A 19,438-nucleotide genomic window follows, 5' to 3' on the forward strand; every position below is an offset into this window, starting at 1 on the left:
AGGTGAGGAGGCGGAGTGAGACGCAGCAAGGGAGGCGGAGTGAGGCGCCGCCTGAGCCGCAGCACTGCCGCCCCCTGAGGGGAGAGTGAGGTGTCCTTCCGCCGGCTGTTTCCGGATCGCAGGCGGCGGCGGCCTTCCCTCCGTCTCTCTCCGTCCCCGCCGCCATTCAGAGCCTCGCCGCCGGGATGGAGCCCCAGAACGCCAACAACGCCTCGGGCGCCATGGCGCAGATCCTCCCCATCCGCTTCCAGGAGCATCTCCAGGTGAGAACGGGGCGAAGGGCCCGGCGGGCGAGTGAGTGAGGGGGTCCACACGCGCATGCGCACTCCCCACCAACGCTGTCTTCCAAGACAGAAGGGAACCCAAGGCCCCTTCCACGCTGTATGAAAGCCCACATTTTCTGCTTTCAATATATGGCAGTGTGGACTCAGATAGCCCAGTTCAAAGCAAATACTGTGGGATTTCCTGCCTTGACATCCCCCAGTTCACTGTGAAATTTTATCTGAGCCAACACTGCTGTATAACCCAGAAGATCTGCTTTGAACTGGGTTATCTCAGTCCACACTGTCATATAACCCAGGCCCCTTCCACACAGCTGAATAGAATCCCACATTTTCTGCTTTCAACTGGAATATATGGCAGTGTGGACTCAGATAACCCAGTTCAAAGCAAATATTGTGGGATTTTCTGCCTTGATATCCCCCAGTTCACTGTGAAATTTTATCTGAGCCAACACTGCTGTATAACCCAGAAGATCTGCTTTGAACTGGGTTATCTCAGTCCACACTGTCATATAACCCAGGCCCCTTCCACACAGCTGAATAGAATCCCACATTTTCTGCTTTCAACTGGAATATATGGCAGTGTGGACTCAGATAACCCAGTTCAAAGCAAATATTGTGGGATTTTCTGCCTTGATATCCCCCAGTTCACTGTGAAATTTTATCTGAGCCAACACTGCTGTATAACCCAGAAGATCTGCTTTGAACTGGGTTATCTCAGTCCACACTGTCATATAACCCAGGCCCCTTCCACACAGCTGAATAGAAGCCCGCATTTTCTGCTTTCAACTGGAATATATGACAGTGTAGACTCACATAACCCAGTTCAAAACAGATATTGTGGGATTTTCTGCCTTGATATCCCCCAGTTCACTGTGGGATTTTATCTGAGTCAACACTGCTGTATAGCCCAGAATATCTGCTCTGAACTGGATTATCTCAGTCTACACTGTCATATAACCCAGGCCCCTTCCGCACAGTTGAAGAGAATCCCACATTTTCTGCTTTCATCTGGAGTATATGGCAGTGTGGACTCAGATAACCCAGTTCAAAGCAAATATTGTAGGATTTTCTGCCTTGATATTCTGGGTTATATGGCTGTGTGGAAAGGTCCCCAGTTCACTGTGGGATTTTATGTGTATAACCCAGAATATCTGCTTTGAACCAGATTATCCAAGTCCACACTGCCATATAACCCAGGCCCCTTCCACACAGCTGAAGAGAATCCCACATTTTCTGTTTTCAACTAGAATATATTATTTATTTATTTATTTACTACATTTATATCCCGCGCTTCTCACCCCAAAGGGGACTCAGAGCAGCTTACAAATCAAATGAACATACAATATATTATTAGCATAGCACAATATAAGCATTAAATTACTAATTGTACTGTATCATTATATGGTAATATTAGTAATATTACACTTAATACATAATATATTATTAATATTATTATATTGCATTATTAGTAGTATAATATTGTATTCCATTATAATATTATTATCAATATAATTTGTATATACAATATACGTATTATATATGGCAGTGTGGACTTAGATAACCCAGTTCAAGACAGATATTATGGGTCTTTCTGCCTTGATATTCTGAGTTATATGCCTGTGTGGAAGGGCCCTGAATCTACACTGCCGTATAACCCAGAATATCTGCTTTGAACTGGATTATCTGAGTCCACACTGCCATATAACCTAGGATATCAAGGCAGATACTTCATAGGGGCTCTTTCCAAACAACTGAGGCCCCTTTCACAAAGCTGAATAAAATCCCACATTTTTTGCTTTCAACTGGAATATATGACAATGTGGATTCAGGTAGCTCAATTCAACACAGATATTGTGGGATTTTCTGCCTTGATATTCTGGGTTATATAGCTGTGTGGAAGGGCCCAGCGTCCACATTGTCATATATTCCAGTTCAAAGCAGAAAATGTGGGGTTTTCTTCAGATGTGTGGAAGGGACCTCAGTCCAATTCAAAGCAAATATTGAGGTCTCTTCCAACTCTAGGATTCTATGAAATGCAAGGTGTTTGTAAGAGCAAAGTGTAAAGGCATGTGTGTGAAATTATTGTTATGACTACTGGCAGTCCTTGAGTTGCAAACACCTGGCTTGCAAAAGACTCCTAGTTACAAACAAGGAAGAGACAACAGGAGGGACTGCCAGTTTAATGTTTATTTATACCCCAGTTTTGCTGTCTGCAAAATAGACTGAAAGCGTCTTATAGTGTAACCAAATGCAGTACACTTTAAAACCACAAAATACGCAAACATTAAAATTAAAATAAAATAAAATTTCACTTTCAGAAGGAAAGTGAAAACCTGGCTCTGGGGTCAAGCCTACAGTGCAGTAATTCTTGGAACGGCCCCGGATTACAATTATGATTTTAACAGTGATTACAATGTTTATATGTTTTAATGTGCTTTTAAACTCTTAATTTTTTAAATTTTAACTCAAATGTTTTTAATTGTCTGTTGTCTAAAGGCATCAAATAGTTGCCACGATGAGTCTTCTCTGGGGTAGAGAAAGGCGGGATATAGTTAGAGTAAATAAATAAATATTAATGGTATTAAAAATAAAGTTGAAATCTTTGCAAACTGATAAATGCATTCAAAGCTAGTAGGGCACCATAATAGCCATGTCTCAATGCTATGAAATAATGGGAGTTGTAGTTTGGTGAGGAGCCATCACTCTTTGGCAGAGATGCTCAAAGACTTTGTAAAACTACAGTGATTCTATAGCATTGAACCATATCAGTCCATGTGCCAAACTGCATCAGTTCCACAGTGTAGACGCACCCTCTGAGTCATTTTTTTCCTCATTTATTGTGGGTTCGTGTGTGTCCTCTTCCCAGTCCACTTCCTTAATTTTAGCCATTTTATCCCATATCCTGCACCTTTCCTTCAACTATCACATGGAGGATTTTTCACCCCACTGTATAGTCATATATTCAGGTTCTTTCATTCATTACATGCACTGATGCCTTATTGTTTGAGATACCTGGTTAAGTTCCTATAACTTTCAATTCTGCATTTTGCAAAGGATGACCCTGGATAATCAAGAATTGGTGCATGGCAGGTGGGAGATTGTGTCTGTATGATTGTTTAAGCAGATTAAAACTAAGTATTGGGAAAAATTATTCTGTGTACTGTCTATTTGTATAATCCACATATGTAGTAATGCATAAAGACATACAGTAGAGTCTTACTTATCCAACACTCACTTATGCAACGTTCTGGATTATCCAACGCATTTTTGTAGTCAATGTTTTCAATATATTGTGATATTTTGGTGCTAAATTCGTAAATACAGTAATTACTACATAGCATTACTGCGTATTGAACTACTTTTTCTGTCAAATTTGTTGTATAACATGATGTTTTGGTGCTTCATTTGTAAAATCATAACCTATATTGATGTTTAATAGGCTTTTTCTTAATCTCTCCTTATTATCCAACATATTCACTTATCCAACTTTCTGCCGGCCCGTTTATGTTGGATATGTGAGACTCTACTGTACTTTTTGCTTCCTTACTTTGCCCAAGTACCATTTGTCCTTATATATGTCACAAGGTTTTATGAATGAAGAAAGAAGGTCCTGGGTTGGAGATACTAACAATTTCCGTGGTAGTTTAGATAGTACACTCGTGATGGCAAAACAATTAGGATTAAAAAAAAAGAAGCATATGAAGATGTAGGGACTCTTGTCTTTGTGTATATACAAGGATGGTCCTTGGATGATCTCTAGTAACATAGGCTCTGAGAGTGCTAGATAAGAAATACACAAGCCAAGTGAAGATAGCTAGGTAAAATTACAAGAGTGCATTATGTATGGGCTAAAATGAGTAAAACCTAACAGTGGTTGGTATCTGTTTATGTAGCTAGTGTGTCTGTTTGGAGTTGGCGTGAAAGGGAGGTGATTGAGGCATGCCTTGCTTGTTTTTCCAACAATGATGCAGCTGAGATAGTTGTGGCAAGTTGAGAGAAGGAAGCCAGGTTCTGGAACTGTACTGGGAGGAGTCCTCAGTGCAACGGTGTAGTAGTATTCCCAGTACTTGTAGGGAGAAAGATAATTAATTACAGGTGGAAGTCAGTTAAGTACAGGCTTGATCTGAAAGAAGTAGGTGAGGAGGACTGATGAGGAGAGGTAGTAGGTTGGTGGGGATTTAGTGAGATAAACCTGTATGGTGGGTTAGTCATGGAGAGGATTGCAGGTGAAGGAAACTTAAAGAGAAGTTGAAGTGGAATTTTATGACTTTTCTCAACTGATGCTGGATGGTTAAAGGGATTAAGGCAGTGGTTTTCAACCTGGGGGTCTCCAGATGTTTTGGTCTTCAACTCCCAGAAATCCCAGCCAGTTTACCAGCTGTTAGGATTTCTGGGAGTTGAAGGCCAAAAACATCAGGGGACCCCAGGTTGAGAAGCACTGGATTAAGGCAAAACAAGAGAGTAGGATGTGGAGATTAGTGTGATGTTCTGGGGATATCAGGAAGCATCTAGAAAGGTTCGAGAGATTATTGTTAGGCTGAACTCTATGGTGGCAACATAAAGTTCAGTGGATATAACATTTGAGTCCTTTTCAAGGGACATAAAGCAGGGTATAAATATAATAATAATAATAATAATACCAGTGCAGGTGGTCCTGGTGGTGATGGGCACATTGGGCGCCATGCCAAAAGATCTCGGCCGGCATTTGGAAACAATAGACATTGACAAAATCACAATCTGCCAACTGCAAAAGGCCACCCTACTGGGATCTGCACGCATCATCCGAAAATACATCACACAGTCCTAGACACTTGGGAAGTGTTTGACTTGTGATTTTGTGATATGAAATCCAGCATAGCTATCTTGTTTGCTGTGTCATAATAAAATAATAATATAGAATGACCAGGAGATTCATATATGGTCACTCCAAGGAAATTCTAAGTGGAATAAAACGTTGATACGGAGTGTCCACTGCCAAGGGCAGCTTTCCTTAAGAAGCTTCTCCGCCTTAAAGTTCTGAAGCGGGAGGAATAAGCTTTCTTACGCTAAGTAGCTGCTTCTACCCTCACACATGGTGTTAGATGTGTAAAGGTATCTTTGGGAGTGCTGAACCTTCCTTGGTTTCTTTACAGCTGTGATTCCCAACCTGTGATAGGTGGACCACCAGTGGTCCCAAAGAACTAAAATATGGTCTGTGGCCTCACTATATCGTTGCAACGAGAGGGACTGGTCTTGCTAAACCCTCTTATAGTGCCAAGGCAACGGGGATGTTGGGAGAGGAGAGGTTAACTAACGAAAGGTATAACAAAAAGCCTCCTGACTGCTGCTTCTCCTCCTCCTCCCTCACCTTGAGTGGAGCTATTCCATGTGGTGCTTGGAAGCGGGGGGTGCCTAGGTCTCCTCGTTTTTAAGCCTGTTCCTGTGGTTATTTGGGGTACTGATTCAGAAAATTGCATTGGATAGACCACATCAGCTCTCGATTATTAAATATGGTTTTCTGTGAGCGAGCAGATGGCAGCTACTGGGTGGCATATGTTCTGTATCAGAAATTAGAGCTGATGTGGTCTATCCAATGCAATTTTCTGAATTTTTTTTTTCATGTCAGAAGTGACTTGAGAAACTGCAAGTCGCTTCTGGTGTGAGAGAATTGGCCATCTGCAAGGACGTTGCCCAGGGGACACCTGGATGTTTTGATTATTTTACCATCCTTGTGGGAGGCTTCTCTTGTGTCCCCACATGGAGCTGGAGCTGATAGAGGGAGCTCATCCACGCTCTCCTTGGGTTGGATACGAACCAGTAACCTTCAGGGCAGCAACCCAACCTGGAGGCACAATGGTTTAACCCACCGCACCACTGGGGGCTATGTGATTTTCTTAATCAGCACCCCAAAAAACTAAACCGAATCTAAAGTTGACCAAAAACAGATTCATAACCCTTTTGGTACTAATGTTGGAGAGTGGTTGGGAACCTCTGCCATAGAGGCATGCTAGGGGATCTAGAGATGCCTAAAGATAGTATTTCTTTACGAATTTCTAGGTCCTTCCATGGTGAATCCAGCAGTCATTGACTATAGGGTCACCTTGGAGGACATAGAGGTTCCTAGAGATAATTATATCAGGAAAATAATGTTTTGTGGTTTTTGCATTTTTGTAGGAGTCCTACACACCCTACTCCAGTGAACGTGGAAGCCCTACTGTATTGTATTATAAAGTGCTTTGGATAATTGTTCCCATGGTTTTTCTGAAAAAGATCTATGGTTTTTGTGTCGAAAACATGCTTCCAGAATATAGTAGTGCTTTGTGCAGAGTCAGTTTAGCTGTTGAAGAACCCAAATCCAGAGGATCCTGAACCATGGATGAAGTCTCTCTGATCACAGTTAGGAACTACTTCTTTACAGTTTACATTCTATGCGTGTCTATGCCATTTCAGGTTTCACGATAATATCTTTGCGTGGGAGAGCCTGGATCTCTCCTCCCTCTCGCAACTCCTGCCGGGAGATGTGCTGTCATAGGAGGAAGGCTTTCCAGCTTTGTCTGCATTCACCTTTGCTGCTCACAAAGTGAAACCGCTGAGCTCCCTGCTGAGAGATTGAACAAAAATAATCAGACCTAATACTTAGAAATGAAACTGACATTCATGCATTATATATGGACCATGGCCATCCCTTTCCTCTGTCCAAGGCCTCGGGAACAGGGCTGTAGTAGACTAAAAATAAAATGCAAGGAAGAAGGCAACCTCCCCCAGGCTTCCCTGATGCAAAGGCCTTGGCAGTGTGGCCTTCTCTTGATCATGTTGATGGCCTTGAATTGTCATCTTATCACACACATATGCTCCCTCTGAAGGCTTCTGTAATTTATGTGCCCTTGGGAGTCCTCATTGCTGTGACTGAGATTTAATTTTTTTTTTCAGATTGCAACTTGATTTGTATTTTGCAAAGCGGAGCTCAGGCATTTTCCCGGGAATGTTTAGTCTTTGCCCATCTCTTTGAAAGTCAGCAGTGTTTTGTCTTTCTTGCTCTCATTACTTGTGTAAAGTCACTTCTGATTTTATTATAATGTGTATGTTATTGTCATTTTATACTTTTGATATTACGAAGAAATTGTGGCATTGAATGTTTGCCGTTTATATATATGTTAACCACCCTGAATTATTTATTTATTTATTTATTTGCTACCCCGAAGGGGACTCAGAGCAGCTTACAAATTAAATTTACAGACAATATTATATTATTAGCATAGTACAATACTGGCAATAAATTACTATATTGTACTATATCAATATATGGTAATATTATTAGCAATATTACATGTAAAATATAATATATAATTAATATTTTTATCTTGTATTACAGTAGAATCTCACTTATCCAAGCCTCGCTTATCCAAGTTTCTGGATTATCCAAGCCATTTTTGTAGTCAATGTTTTCAATATATCGTGATATTTTGGTGCTAAATTTGTAAATACAGTAATTGCAACATAACATTACTGCGTATTGAACTGCTTTTTCTGTCAAATTTGTTGTAAAACATGATGTTTTGGTGCTTCATTTGTAAAATCATAACCTAATTTGATGTTTAATAGGCTTTTCCTTAATCCCTCCTTATTATCCAACATATTCATTTATCCAACGTTCTGCCGGCCCGTTTATGTTGGATAAGTGAGACTCTACTGTATGTTAACCGCCCTGAATCCCTTTGGGGAGAGAGGGCTGTCTAGAAATAAAGTTTTATTATTATTATTATTATTATTATTGAAATGTAAATAAATAAACTTTTACTACTACTAATGTAACCCAGGTGTGAGGCCGGCGGTCTCAAGTCGCTGCATGCATATCTTAATTTTGGAATTTCCACATTATAAAAAGATGTCTGTATATATCTATTTTTGCTGTTGTAAGCAGAATTCTGGAGCAAATGGGCCTTTGGTTCTGGTGTGGCTCACCTGGAAGCTGGGTTCTTAATGGATGGAGAAAAAGGGCAAGCAGAATAAACATAGTCCCTGCCTCTTGATCTTGATCAAACTCTGCTTCTCTGTGTGTTTTGGACTTTAGTTCCCAGAAATCCTAGCTATTAGGAATTATGGGATCTGAAACCCAAAACATCTGGAGGGGCAGAGTTTGGGAAACACTGCTCTGCACTATTTTCTCACAGACTAATAATAATAATAATAAATAATAATAATAAAAACTTTATTTATACCCCGCCACCATCTCCCCACAGGGACTCGGGGCGGTCACATGGGGCAAGGCCTGACCAACATAATTTACAAAAACATAGTGTAAATACATTGCACAGTATACAAAAAAAAAAACACAGTAAGACAATAAAACAGAAGTTAATACAGCGGTAATAATATCAATCAACCACCAAGTACAATTCAGTCGACTTCATTGGTGGGGGGGGACTGCAGCAGCAATATAAAAATATCATCAGTTAAAATACCTGAATAAAAGGGACCTAATAAAATGATGGTTATTCACTTCTTTAGGGGGAAAAGAAGCACTGCATTGATATAACAGTGAGGATGAAAGCTTCTTTCCAGTGAAAAAACAGCCTGGTGGATTGCTGACAGGGAGCCTCATAAGAAGTTGCACTTTAACCCGAATCTTTGCTTTGTATTTTGCACACATCTCACTTCTTATGATAGACTTCTGTGCCGGCCACAAGAATTAAATACCCCATTCTCTAAATAAACTTTCATGGCCTTAATCTTCTGGCTTGTTTTGGCATTTTTACAGATAGTTTTCACGACGTCCCATTCAAACCTGCTTCTTAGTGAAGTTGGTGTATTGGTAAGGGGAAAAAAAGCCTTCTCTCTCCATAACTACTCCTTTTGAACTTGATAAAACTTTGCTTGGTGTACGGTACACAAGCATTTCTGGAAGGCGCATTTGAGTTTTATGCCAATGATCTTGCCAAGGCTGCATAGGATGAGAAAGCAAAATATGGTGAAAGGAGGGGACGTTTATACCATCTCCTTTGTTTCATTATTTGTATTTCAAGTTCTGTGGTTTGTGTTTATGTGCCTTTATGTAATGTGTTGATTTATGGCAACCTCACAAATTTTGTCGGGTTTTCTTAGGCAAGGAATATTCAGAAGTGATTTTATAAGTTTCTTCCCCATAGGATTCAGGAATTGGGTGTTGCCTTCACAACATTAAAATATTGCTTTGTTTCAAAGTGTTTATAGACATAGCTTCCTAGCATAGTTTCCTCTTTTGATAAACAATGTAAACCCTGCTTCAACCTATTCAGGACCCCCAAACTGCCTTGTGTTTGCATCCTTCCTATCCATGCAAGCAAAAATGGCCATGGTTTGAAGAGAAAATAAAGCATTTTGTATGCTTGCCAGTAAATTCAATTAAAGGACTGTTTCCTAATAAATTAACTTAATAACTAAAGTATTTGGAAAAATTGTATTTGGATTATTCATTAACATACTTTCTACTACCTTGGATTGGGATCTAATCCAGGATATATATTTGTCTTCATTAAATTTGCTCACAAAATAGAAGCAGAAAGTGCTAATGTTACATACGGCTTTGGCATCTTCCAATAGCGGAAAGAGTTGAACTAAATGGTTCATAAGAAATTAGGTAAAGCACATTGAAATGCGGATTAAATGTTATGCTTGGCGAACTTTTTATTGGAATGTTCCACATATTTTAAAACATGTCTGAGGGACACACATTTTATTTATACTGATTGGATTTGAAGAAAAGTAAGCAAGGCACTGTAAAATCTTTGCAAAAAGGGAGGCAAAATCTGTCCTTGTGCAATCAGACTTACACTTATTTGTGGGAATCATCCTTTTCTTCTATTGCACTCGTATAGAGTCTAAACCATTTTGGAAACTAAGCAGGGTTAGCCCTGGTTAGTACTTGGATGGGTGACCGCCAACAAATACCAGATGATGTAGGTTATATTTCAGAGGAGGGAACTAGTTAAAACCATATCTAATTGTTTCTTATTTAAGAAAATGTTATGAATTTCATAGGCTCTTCATAAGGCACATAAACATATTGGCCCTTGCTGTCTCGCTATATAGCTTGAGAGCATTTCAGGATTTGCTTCCATGTTGTTATAGAAAGCATGAGAACTCTAGGTCTCCATGGGAATTATGCACATTACATATATATATATATATATATATATATATATATATATATATATAATCATTCCATTATTCTATTATTATTGTAGTATATTATTACTATTATATTATTATTATATTATTCATTATTCATGACTACATTGAAACTACAATAGAGAGAAATCAGCGTGGAAATTGCAAGAGGTCCCATAGATTGTTGTACATGGAAATAATGGTAGTAAATAGTTTTTGATTTATTAAATACAGTTATATATTACAATTATATATTTTTGTTATTTAAACTATATATATTGTGAATTTTTGGGTTTTTTTTCTCAAAGTGACACACCACCCAAGTCATGCTAGGTTTTTTTGGTGAATTTTGACACACCAAGTGCAAAAGGTTGCCCATCATTGCTCTAGGTTGTTGTGGTTCTGCCTACTATTATGAATTTTTTCTATATAGAAACTAATATTTCCATGAACGTGAATATAGTTTAAAAGGCCACTGCATCTTAAATGTGTAGAGAAACCAGAGGCATCCAGCTTACAACTCTTGGATTTTCATGGGTAATAAACACTAGCATTGCTATCTGGGTTATTTCAACCAAGCTGTTACCATGCGCTGTAGGTAAGGTCTCTTTTGTGTGCTAGATCATTTGCCCTTTTAGTTGACTAATGATATATTATTCAAGAGGCAGACAGTGCATATAAGCCACTGTCACTTCTCAGAATGACAGTTGAAACCTGTATCCCTTATCACTTTCATTAATGGCAAGGAAGCGACCCACCTTGGGAAAACCGGCCTGCTTTCCACAATGTACCTGCTGTGGGGAAAAAGTCCTCCTCTGCATGTATACAGTGTTTGCGTAATGCCCTAAACAGCTGAGATCTCTGATATCATATACTGGTTTGAATATTGGATGGGTATTCTGGAAGACTCTGGTCTGAATCTCTGCTCAGCCATGGAAAGCCATTGGGTGACCCTTGGGAAAGCAACATACACTTGGCTCTTAAAGAAAGGCAATTGCAAACCTCCTTTGAAGAAATACTTTCAAGAAATTTATTTGATAGCTTTGCCTTTAGGGCCATTATAAGTTGAAGTTAGCTGAAAGACAAATTACAAGTGGCTTGTATGATGTCTCATTTAATAATAATAATAATAATAATAATAATAATAATAATAATAATAATAATAATATCTGCCAACTGCAAAAGGCCACCCTACTGGGATCTGCACGCATCATCCGAAAATACATCACACAATCCTAGACACTTGGGAAGTGTTCGACTTGTGATTTTGTGATACAAAATCCAGCATATCTATCTTGTTTGCTGTGTCATAATAAAATAATAATAATAATAATAATACTTTCTAGACACTTAATTCTTTTGGGAGATTAGATTAGATTTGACAAAAGATAAATCAAACATGGAAGGGACTAAAACAAAATCAAGAACCAGCCAATTACCTAAACAATTTAAAATGCTAATGGAAAATTTAAATCTTCAAGATATGTGGAGGGGGCGAAACGAAGAACAAAAAGACTATACCTTTTATTCTAGTAGACACAAAACATGGTCTCGAATCGATATGGCATGGGCAACAAACTCTCTCATGACCAGACTAAAAACAATACAAATAGTACCACAGCTATTTTCGGACCATTGTGCTCTAGAAATAATAATAAAAACCACAACACCACAATATAGATGGAGATTAAATGAAAATTTATTAAAACACGAGAAAGATATAGAACTGAATAAAAAAACTATTAAAAGAATACCTAGAATTTAACAAGGGAGGAGAAACTTTTAAAATTACACAATGGGAGGCTGTGGACTCATCTTGTGTTTCAAATAATAATAATAATAAAAATAATAATAATAATAATTATTAGACACTTGGGAAGTGTTTAACTTGTGATTTTGTGATACGAAATCCAGCACATCTATCTTGTTTGCTGTGTCATATAATAATAATAACAACAACAACTTTATTTTTCTATCCCGCCTCCATCTCTCCATTCCTATGTTGCAGAATCCCTCTGAATATCATTCACAAACTTGGTATTTGAAAAGACATTTTTCACTCTCTAGTTTTTTTTGGAGGGAGGCCTACACTAGAATCTTACCTGGTTCCCTTCATAAAGTTAAAAATAAATTCCTGCATGTGATCAGAGTTTTTAAAAATTCATATACAGAGAAGTTGACAGAATACCATAATATCCAATTATCTGCTCTTAATTTATGACATTTTGCCTTTAAAATAAATGTAGGTGAGCTAAATCTACATACATGGAAGAAGAAAAGTATGTCGATCATAGTTATATTTCAATAATAGTTTAATATATGGCCAAGATACTATACTGTTCTTCTTGCCCACAAATCTAGGAAGGCCTAATCTAGGAAAATTTTAACATGCAAAAATTGTCATGTTATCAGTGTTGTGAGGATTTAAAAAAAATACATTGGGACATGGGGCCCCAATTTCTGTCCAGCAGCAGAACAATGGTTTGGCATCCGGGTTTTTATTATCAAAACTAGCAAATCCTGCATTTTCAGCATTTTTGCACTTCCTTCCAGAAGATGACTGCTCAGATGGCTTTTCTAGCAAAATGTGCTGACTTCTTTCCAGGAAGAGGTCAACAGGTTTTCTGCTGTCAACATCCCCCCTTCCAACTTAATTGTGAATTTTTGGAAACGTATCAATAGATGATCCAAAAGACCTTCCTTTATGCATGAATTGGGATTTTATTTCACATGAATCAGTGCTCTTAGGGAACATACTTGATTATACAACATTGTTATAACCTGTAATTTTACTGCCTTTCCAAGGCATGCCCTTGTGATATATTGTACAGTGTTAGGCAAAGGATTGCTCACCTTTTGTGTGATTTTCTTCAGGTTGAGTTCATGGATATATATGTGTTTGCATCATAAACTGCTTGGACAGAAACAAGTCACTTGAGAAGCAAATTAAGGACCCTTCCACATTGCCATATATCCCAGTTCAAGGCAGCTATTGTGGGATTTTATTCAGCTGTGTGGAAAGGGACCTAAGAGACCTCTTTTATTTTAATGTGTTGTGGGTATTGGTCAAAAGCATTTCCTAAGACACACACACACACACACACACAAATCAGATAGGAAGATCTAGCTTGGACATGTGGCCTGCACATTTTATTTATTTATTGTTTATTTGCTACATTTATATGCTGCTATTCTCACTCCGAAGGAGACTCAGAGCGGCTTACAAATTAAATTTACACACAATATTATATTATTAGCATAGCACAATACTGGTAATAAATTACTATATTGTAATGTATCAATATATTGTAATATTATTAGTAATATCACATGTAAAATATAATATATAATTAATATTATATTGTGTTATTAGTATTATATTGTATTACAATATAATATTATGAATATTATATGTATATACAATATGTTATAATTATTATATATTATTACTGGCTGTGCCCAGCCACACGTTGCTGTGGCGAAGTATGGTGGTATGGGAAATAAAGTATTGAGGTATTGGTGGTAGTTAAGGTAAAGGATAAAGGCCCGAGTTGTGGCGCAGGCTGGAGAGCAGCCAGTTGCAACCAGCTGCAATGAATCACTCTGACCAGGAGGTCATGAATTCGAGGCCTGCTCAGAGCCTATGTTTGTCTTGTCTTTGTTCTATGTTAAAGGCATTGAATGTTTGCCTATATGTGTAATGTGATCCACCCTGAGTCCACTTCGGGGTGAGAAGGGCAGAATATAAATGCTATAAATAAATAAATAAATAATAAATAAAGGTTTTCCCCTGACGGAGCTTAGCCTTCTAACTGGCAGCAATTGGATAAAAACAATTATTCCTCTCCCTCTAATTAGGACTTTATTTTTCTTTTCTTTTTGTTGTATGAACGTAGAAGCATGGATGAGGGGTTGTGCTGCCAAGTTTAGTGTTTTGGGGATGTGTAGTTTTGTTGTTTTGTCCTAGGCCGAAATTTCATTACCCTTTTATATATATAGATATATTATAAAACTTGCTATAATACACATGAATACTTGCTGATGGAAATAACCTTGTAGTATTCTTCTGATAATGAAGTATGTCTTGCATTAAGATCTAGTTCCTTTTTTTATATCAAGGTGGGGTTTTTGAAACCAAACTTGTCATTTCCTGCTATAGAACCTGTGGATCTGGCTGTGCACCTTGGCCAACATTACTCTGGGCTGCCTTTGTTTTATTTCAGTAGCCAACTGACTGCTATGCCTTAGTGATTCATGGATACGAGATGTTACTTCTTATTTCCGCTGTACTGAGTTGGTGTCGCAATATATAAAATAATGCAATCCACCTTCCTATGAAGTGTGTCTTTTCTGCATTCGTTTCTGAGTCAGCTTTGAGGTCAGCAAAACGGAGGAAATAAAATCCACACTGCAAGGCGGTGACCCCATTGAAGGACATCATGCCCAACGGTTTAATAAAAATTAGAAATTCTCCTGATTCTGTGGTAGAGTGACATATGACATCTGAATCACTGGATAAAAGTGTTGGATAACTTTGTTCTGTGAAAGGATGAGGGAACGTGTGCCTTTCGGATGGTGTTGGACAGTAGTTCTCATAAATCTCCAGTGAGATTTGGATAGACAATTTCTGTACACCTTCTCTGGTAGAAAGGTGGTTTACTGCTTTATCTTTTTAACACCCAACATGGTAATTCCCCCCCCCCCCCCCAAAAAAAATTGGAACAGTTTGTATTTCCAAGCGATTGCAGCATGGACTACCTTCTGGCAAAGGGTCTGCAAAACATTGATAAGCGGTGCTACTTCTGGCAGATGGCCATAATTAAGGCAGATCTGTCTGGGTGGGGGCATTGGCGAAATGCTGTGGCTAAGCTTGGACTTTGCCGGGATAACTGTTACCATCTGTCACACTTTGCTTGTTAAAATCTCTGATGAGATGAGGAAAAATGGCTTAACATACATTTGTAGTGGCCACTAAGCTTTCTTTGTTTATTATTTATTTATTTACTACATTTATATCCCGCCCTTCTCAGAGCGGATTACAAATTAAATTTACATACAAAATTATATTATTAGCATAGCACCATACTGGCGTTAAATTACTATATTGTAATTTGACAGTGCTCAAACACCACTAGCAATGTGTAACAGGAGGGGGAAACTAGAGAGGTAATTATAAGAGAAGTGATGATCTTCAGCCGCTTACAATTGGATAGTAGTGTGGAGTTGGCATTGTAGATGTAGTAAAGGGAGTGGTGCATTACTAATGGCCTGTGAATGGTTGCTTGCCAAGGTGTGGCTCTCAATCAGAACTTGATGACACACTTATATGATTGCTGTGGAGTCCTGAAATGGGAGTCGAAGGTGCAACAGTGCATGAATGGGTTGCCTTTGGAGGTACAGTAGAGTCTCACTTATCCAAGCTAAACAGGCCAGCAGAAGCTTGGATAAGTGAATATCTTGGATAATAAGGAGGGATTAAGGAAAAGCCTATTAAACATCAAATTAGGTTATGATTTTACAAATTAAGCACCAAAACATCATGTTAAACAACAAATTAGACAGAAAAAGTAGTTCAATACGCAGTAATGTTATGTTGTAATTACTGTATTTACGAATTTGGCACCAAAATATCATGATATATTGAAAACATTGACGACAAAAATGGCTTGGATTATCCAGAGGCTTGGATAAGCGAGGCTTGGATAAGTGAGACTCTACTGTATTAGGCTAGACAGAGTAGCTTCTGATACCTGAACCATTCTTGTAATGTGCCTCAGCTTGCTTTTGGGGTTCTAAGGACCCATAACCATTAATAGCTAGACTTGAATTGATGTAGTAGTCAAATTGGGACAGCTGGAGGGTATGTACCTCCAGGAAACCTACAAGTAGGACATGAGGACAAAGACCTTGTTTTTTTAGAAGCCATTCAAATGCGTCTTTGAAAATGCATCCAGGGATTGTTTTTTTCCCCAGCTTCCACTTTCCTGAGCATTTCCAATTTGGTGATCTTAACAGATCTATCCTTTTTTTTTTGACATTATTTTATTGATAATTTGACACAAACAATCCAATATATAATAAGAAAATATACATTCAAAAACAATGGAACGTGTCCAGATCCGTACTCAAATGGCAACCTGTACTAGATATCTATCATTTTTAATCTGCTGGGGGTAGCTGGTGAAGGAGACCCTATCTGCTCCCATTTTCTTTATGTTTTGCTGTCCGCACATACACGCAGGTGATGTTGGAGTCAACTTCTATTTGCTTTGCCTTTTGTATGCTGCAGCCAGAGCAGAATGCCCTTGACATTGAACGTTTGTGTGACTCAGAGAGAAAGGAGGGACTTCAGGTGTGCAGAAATTGTAAAAAGAAGCTTCTTTGCTAGAGGCTTTGTTAACGGAGGTGTGCAGAAATGGTAAAAAGAAGCTTCTTTGCAAGAGGCTTTGTTAACGGAGGTATACCAGTATAAGGTAGCCTCCTGTGTCCTTAATGAGCAGAATGTCCTTGACATTGAATGTTTGTGTGACTCAGAGAGAAAGGAGGGACTTCAGGTGTGCAGAAATTGTACAAAGAAGCTTCTTTGCTAGAGGCTTTGTTAACGGAGGTATGCCAGTATAAGGTAGCCTCCTGTGTTCTTATGGAGCAGAAATGCCCTTGACATTGAGTTTGTGTGACTCAGAGAGAAAGGAGGGACTGCAGGTGTGCAGAAATTGTAAAAAAGAAGCTTCTTTGCTAGAGGCTTTGTTAACGGAGGTATACCAGTATAAGGTAGTCTCCTGTGTTCTTAATGATGAAGCTAAATAAAATGCTTTACGAATATCTGCATCTGAATCTGTAACAAAAGCGGTAAGTGGATTCACTATGGTGGATCATCACGTTTGGATGTCCTTCTGATTTTGGAATTGTTTTTCTAGTGTGCTTTTGAGGCTACTTCTGTGTGGTGTGTAGTTTTCTATGCTTCAGCCACAGCTGCACAACTTAACTTTGCAGCAGTTGAGGAAGCGAAACACGGCATGGCACTCCCTTTCTTTTATCAGAGGCTACAAGGAAGAACACAACACAATTGGGAAGGTGGGGCCTTTAATTGGGTGCATGAAGTGCTGCTGATTATAAGAGAGACTGTGCGCCCAGTGGGCTCACACCCTGTTATGTGCCATGCGCTTCTCAAAGAAATGATTCCATATGCATCTACTCTTGATGACCTTGTCTTAAAGATGAAAAGTCAACTGGTGTAATACAGAAACAAAGATTTTTTTTTTAAAAAAATAACATATACCATATATACTCGAGTATAAGCCGACCCGAATATAAGCCGAGGAACCTAATTTTACCACAAAAAATTGGGAAAACTTATTGACTAGAGCAGGGGTCCTCAAACTTTTTAAGTGGAGGGCCGGTTCATGGTGTCTCAGATTGTTGAGGGGCTGAATTATCTTTTTTTTTTTTTTTTTTTAAAAAGGACGAATTCCTAAGCACACTGCACATATCTTATTTGCAGTATAAACGCCCCCCCCCAAAAAACAACTACAGTTATTTATTTATTTATTTGCTACATTTATACCCCACCCTCTCTCACCCCGAAGGGGACTTAGAGCAGCTTACAAGTTATATGTACATACAATATATTATATTATTAGCATAGTACAATATTAGCATTATATATTAACATATCGCACTATACCACTATACCGTAATATTATGAGTAATATTACAGTACATTTAATATATAATATATAATTTATATTATTATATTATACAATATTATTATATTGTATTATTATTATTAGCCACCCTGAGTCCCCTATTGGGTGAGAAGGGCGGGGGTAGAAATACTGTAATAAATAAATAAATAAATAAGTTATTATCAATATTATATGTATACACAATATATTATATTATTACCATAGCACAATATTAGTAAATGAAAGAACAATACAGTATTCAAAAACAAAAACAGTTTTAACCAACATACTGTAAATCTTTCAGGATTTCAATGGGAAGTGTGGGCCTGCTTCTGGCCAAGGAGATAGTAAAGTTAAGTAGGATTGTTGTTGTTGTGTGCCTTCAAGTCATTTCAGACTTTGGGCAAGCCTAAGTCTAAAACTGAGGGTGGGGGCCAGGTCAATGACCTTGGAGGGCCGCATCCGGCCCCCGGGCCTTAGTTTGGGGACCCCTGGACTAGAGTATAAGACGAGGGTGGGAAATGCAGAAGCTACGGGTCAAATTCAAAAATAAAAATACAGTAGAGTCTCACTAATCCAAGCCTCGCTTATCCAAGCCTCTGGATAATCCAAGCCATTTTTGTAGTCAATGTTTTCAATATATCATGATATTTTGGTGCTAAATTCGTAAATACAGTAATTACATCATAACATTACTGCATATTGAACTACCTTTTCTGTCCAATTTGTTGTATAACAGGATGTTTTGATGCTTAATTTGTAAAATCATAACCTAATTTGACGTTTAATAGGCTTTTCCTTAATCCCTCCTTATTATCCAAGTTATTCGCTTATCCAAGCTTCTGCCGGCCCGTTTAGCTTGGATAAGTGAGACTGTACTGTAGATATTAATAAAATTGCATTATTTGAGGCATCAGTAGGTTATATGTTTTTGAATATTTATATAAAACTGTAATTTAAGATAATAATACGACATAATTCTAGTCTGAATTTTACTAGGTCCCTCTTATCTGGGTATTTTAATCTAATGATTCTATTTTATATTGCTGCTGCAGTCCCTCCCCCCCTCCCCCAAACGAAGTTGAATGAACTGTATTGGTGGTTGTTTGATACTATTACTGTTGTATTAACTTTTGTTTTTATTTCCATATTGCGTTTTAACCTGTGCATATTGTGTTAATGTATGTGTGTTGTTCTTTTATAACATTGTAAGCTGCCCTGAGTCCCGCAGGGAGATGGTGGCGGGGTATAAATAAAGTTTTATTATTATTATTATTATTATTATTATTATTATTTAATAAGATAAGACTGTCCAACTCTGAATACCTTTATACTCAAGTATAA

General features: G+C 38.2%; 1 protein-coding gene across 2 annotated transcripts in view; it reads left to right on the forward strand.

Moving 5' to 3' along the window:
* Positions 1–19,438, forward strand: part of cltc (clathrin heavy chain) — an 89,152-nt gene continuing 69,714 nt past the window's right edge. The window contains exon 1 of one of the 2 annotated variants that reach the window (XM_008120440.3): positions 1–263. In XM_008120440.3, the coding sequence (XP_008118647.1) occupies positions 186–263 (78 nt within the window). In that variant the 5' untranslated portion in view covers positions 1–185. The remainder of the gene's footprint in view (positions 264–19,438) is intronic. The other variant, XM_003227277.4, reaches the window with a different exon arrangement.

Source organism: Anolis carolinensis, unplaced genomic scaffold (assembly GCF_035594765.1).
Source record: "Anolis carolinensis isolate JA03-04 unplaced genomic scaffold, rAnoCar3.1.pri scaffold_7, whole genome shotgun sequence".
Lineage (NCBI taxonomy): Eukaryota > Metazoa > Chordata > Lepidosauria > Squamata > Dactyloidae > Anolis > Anolis carolinensis.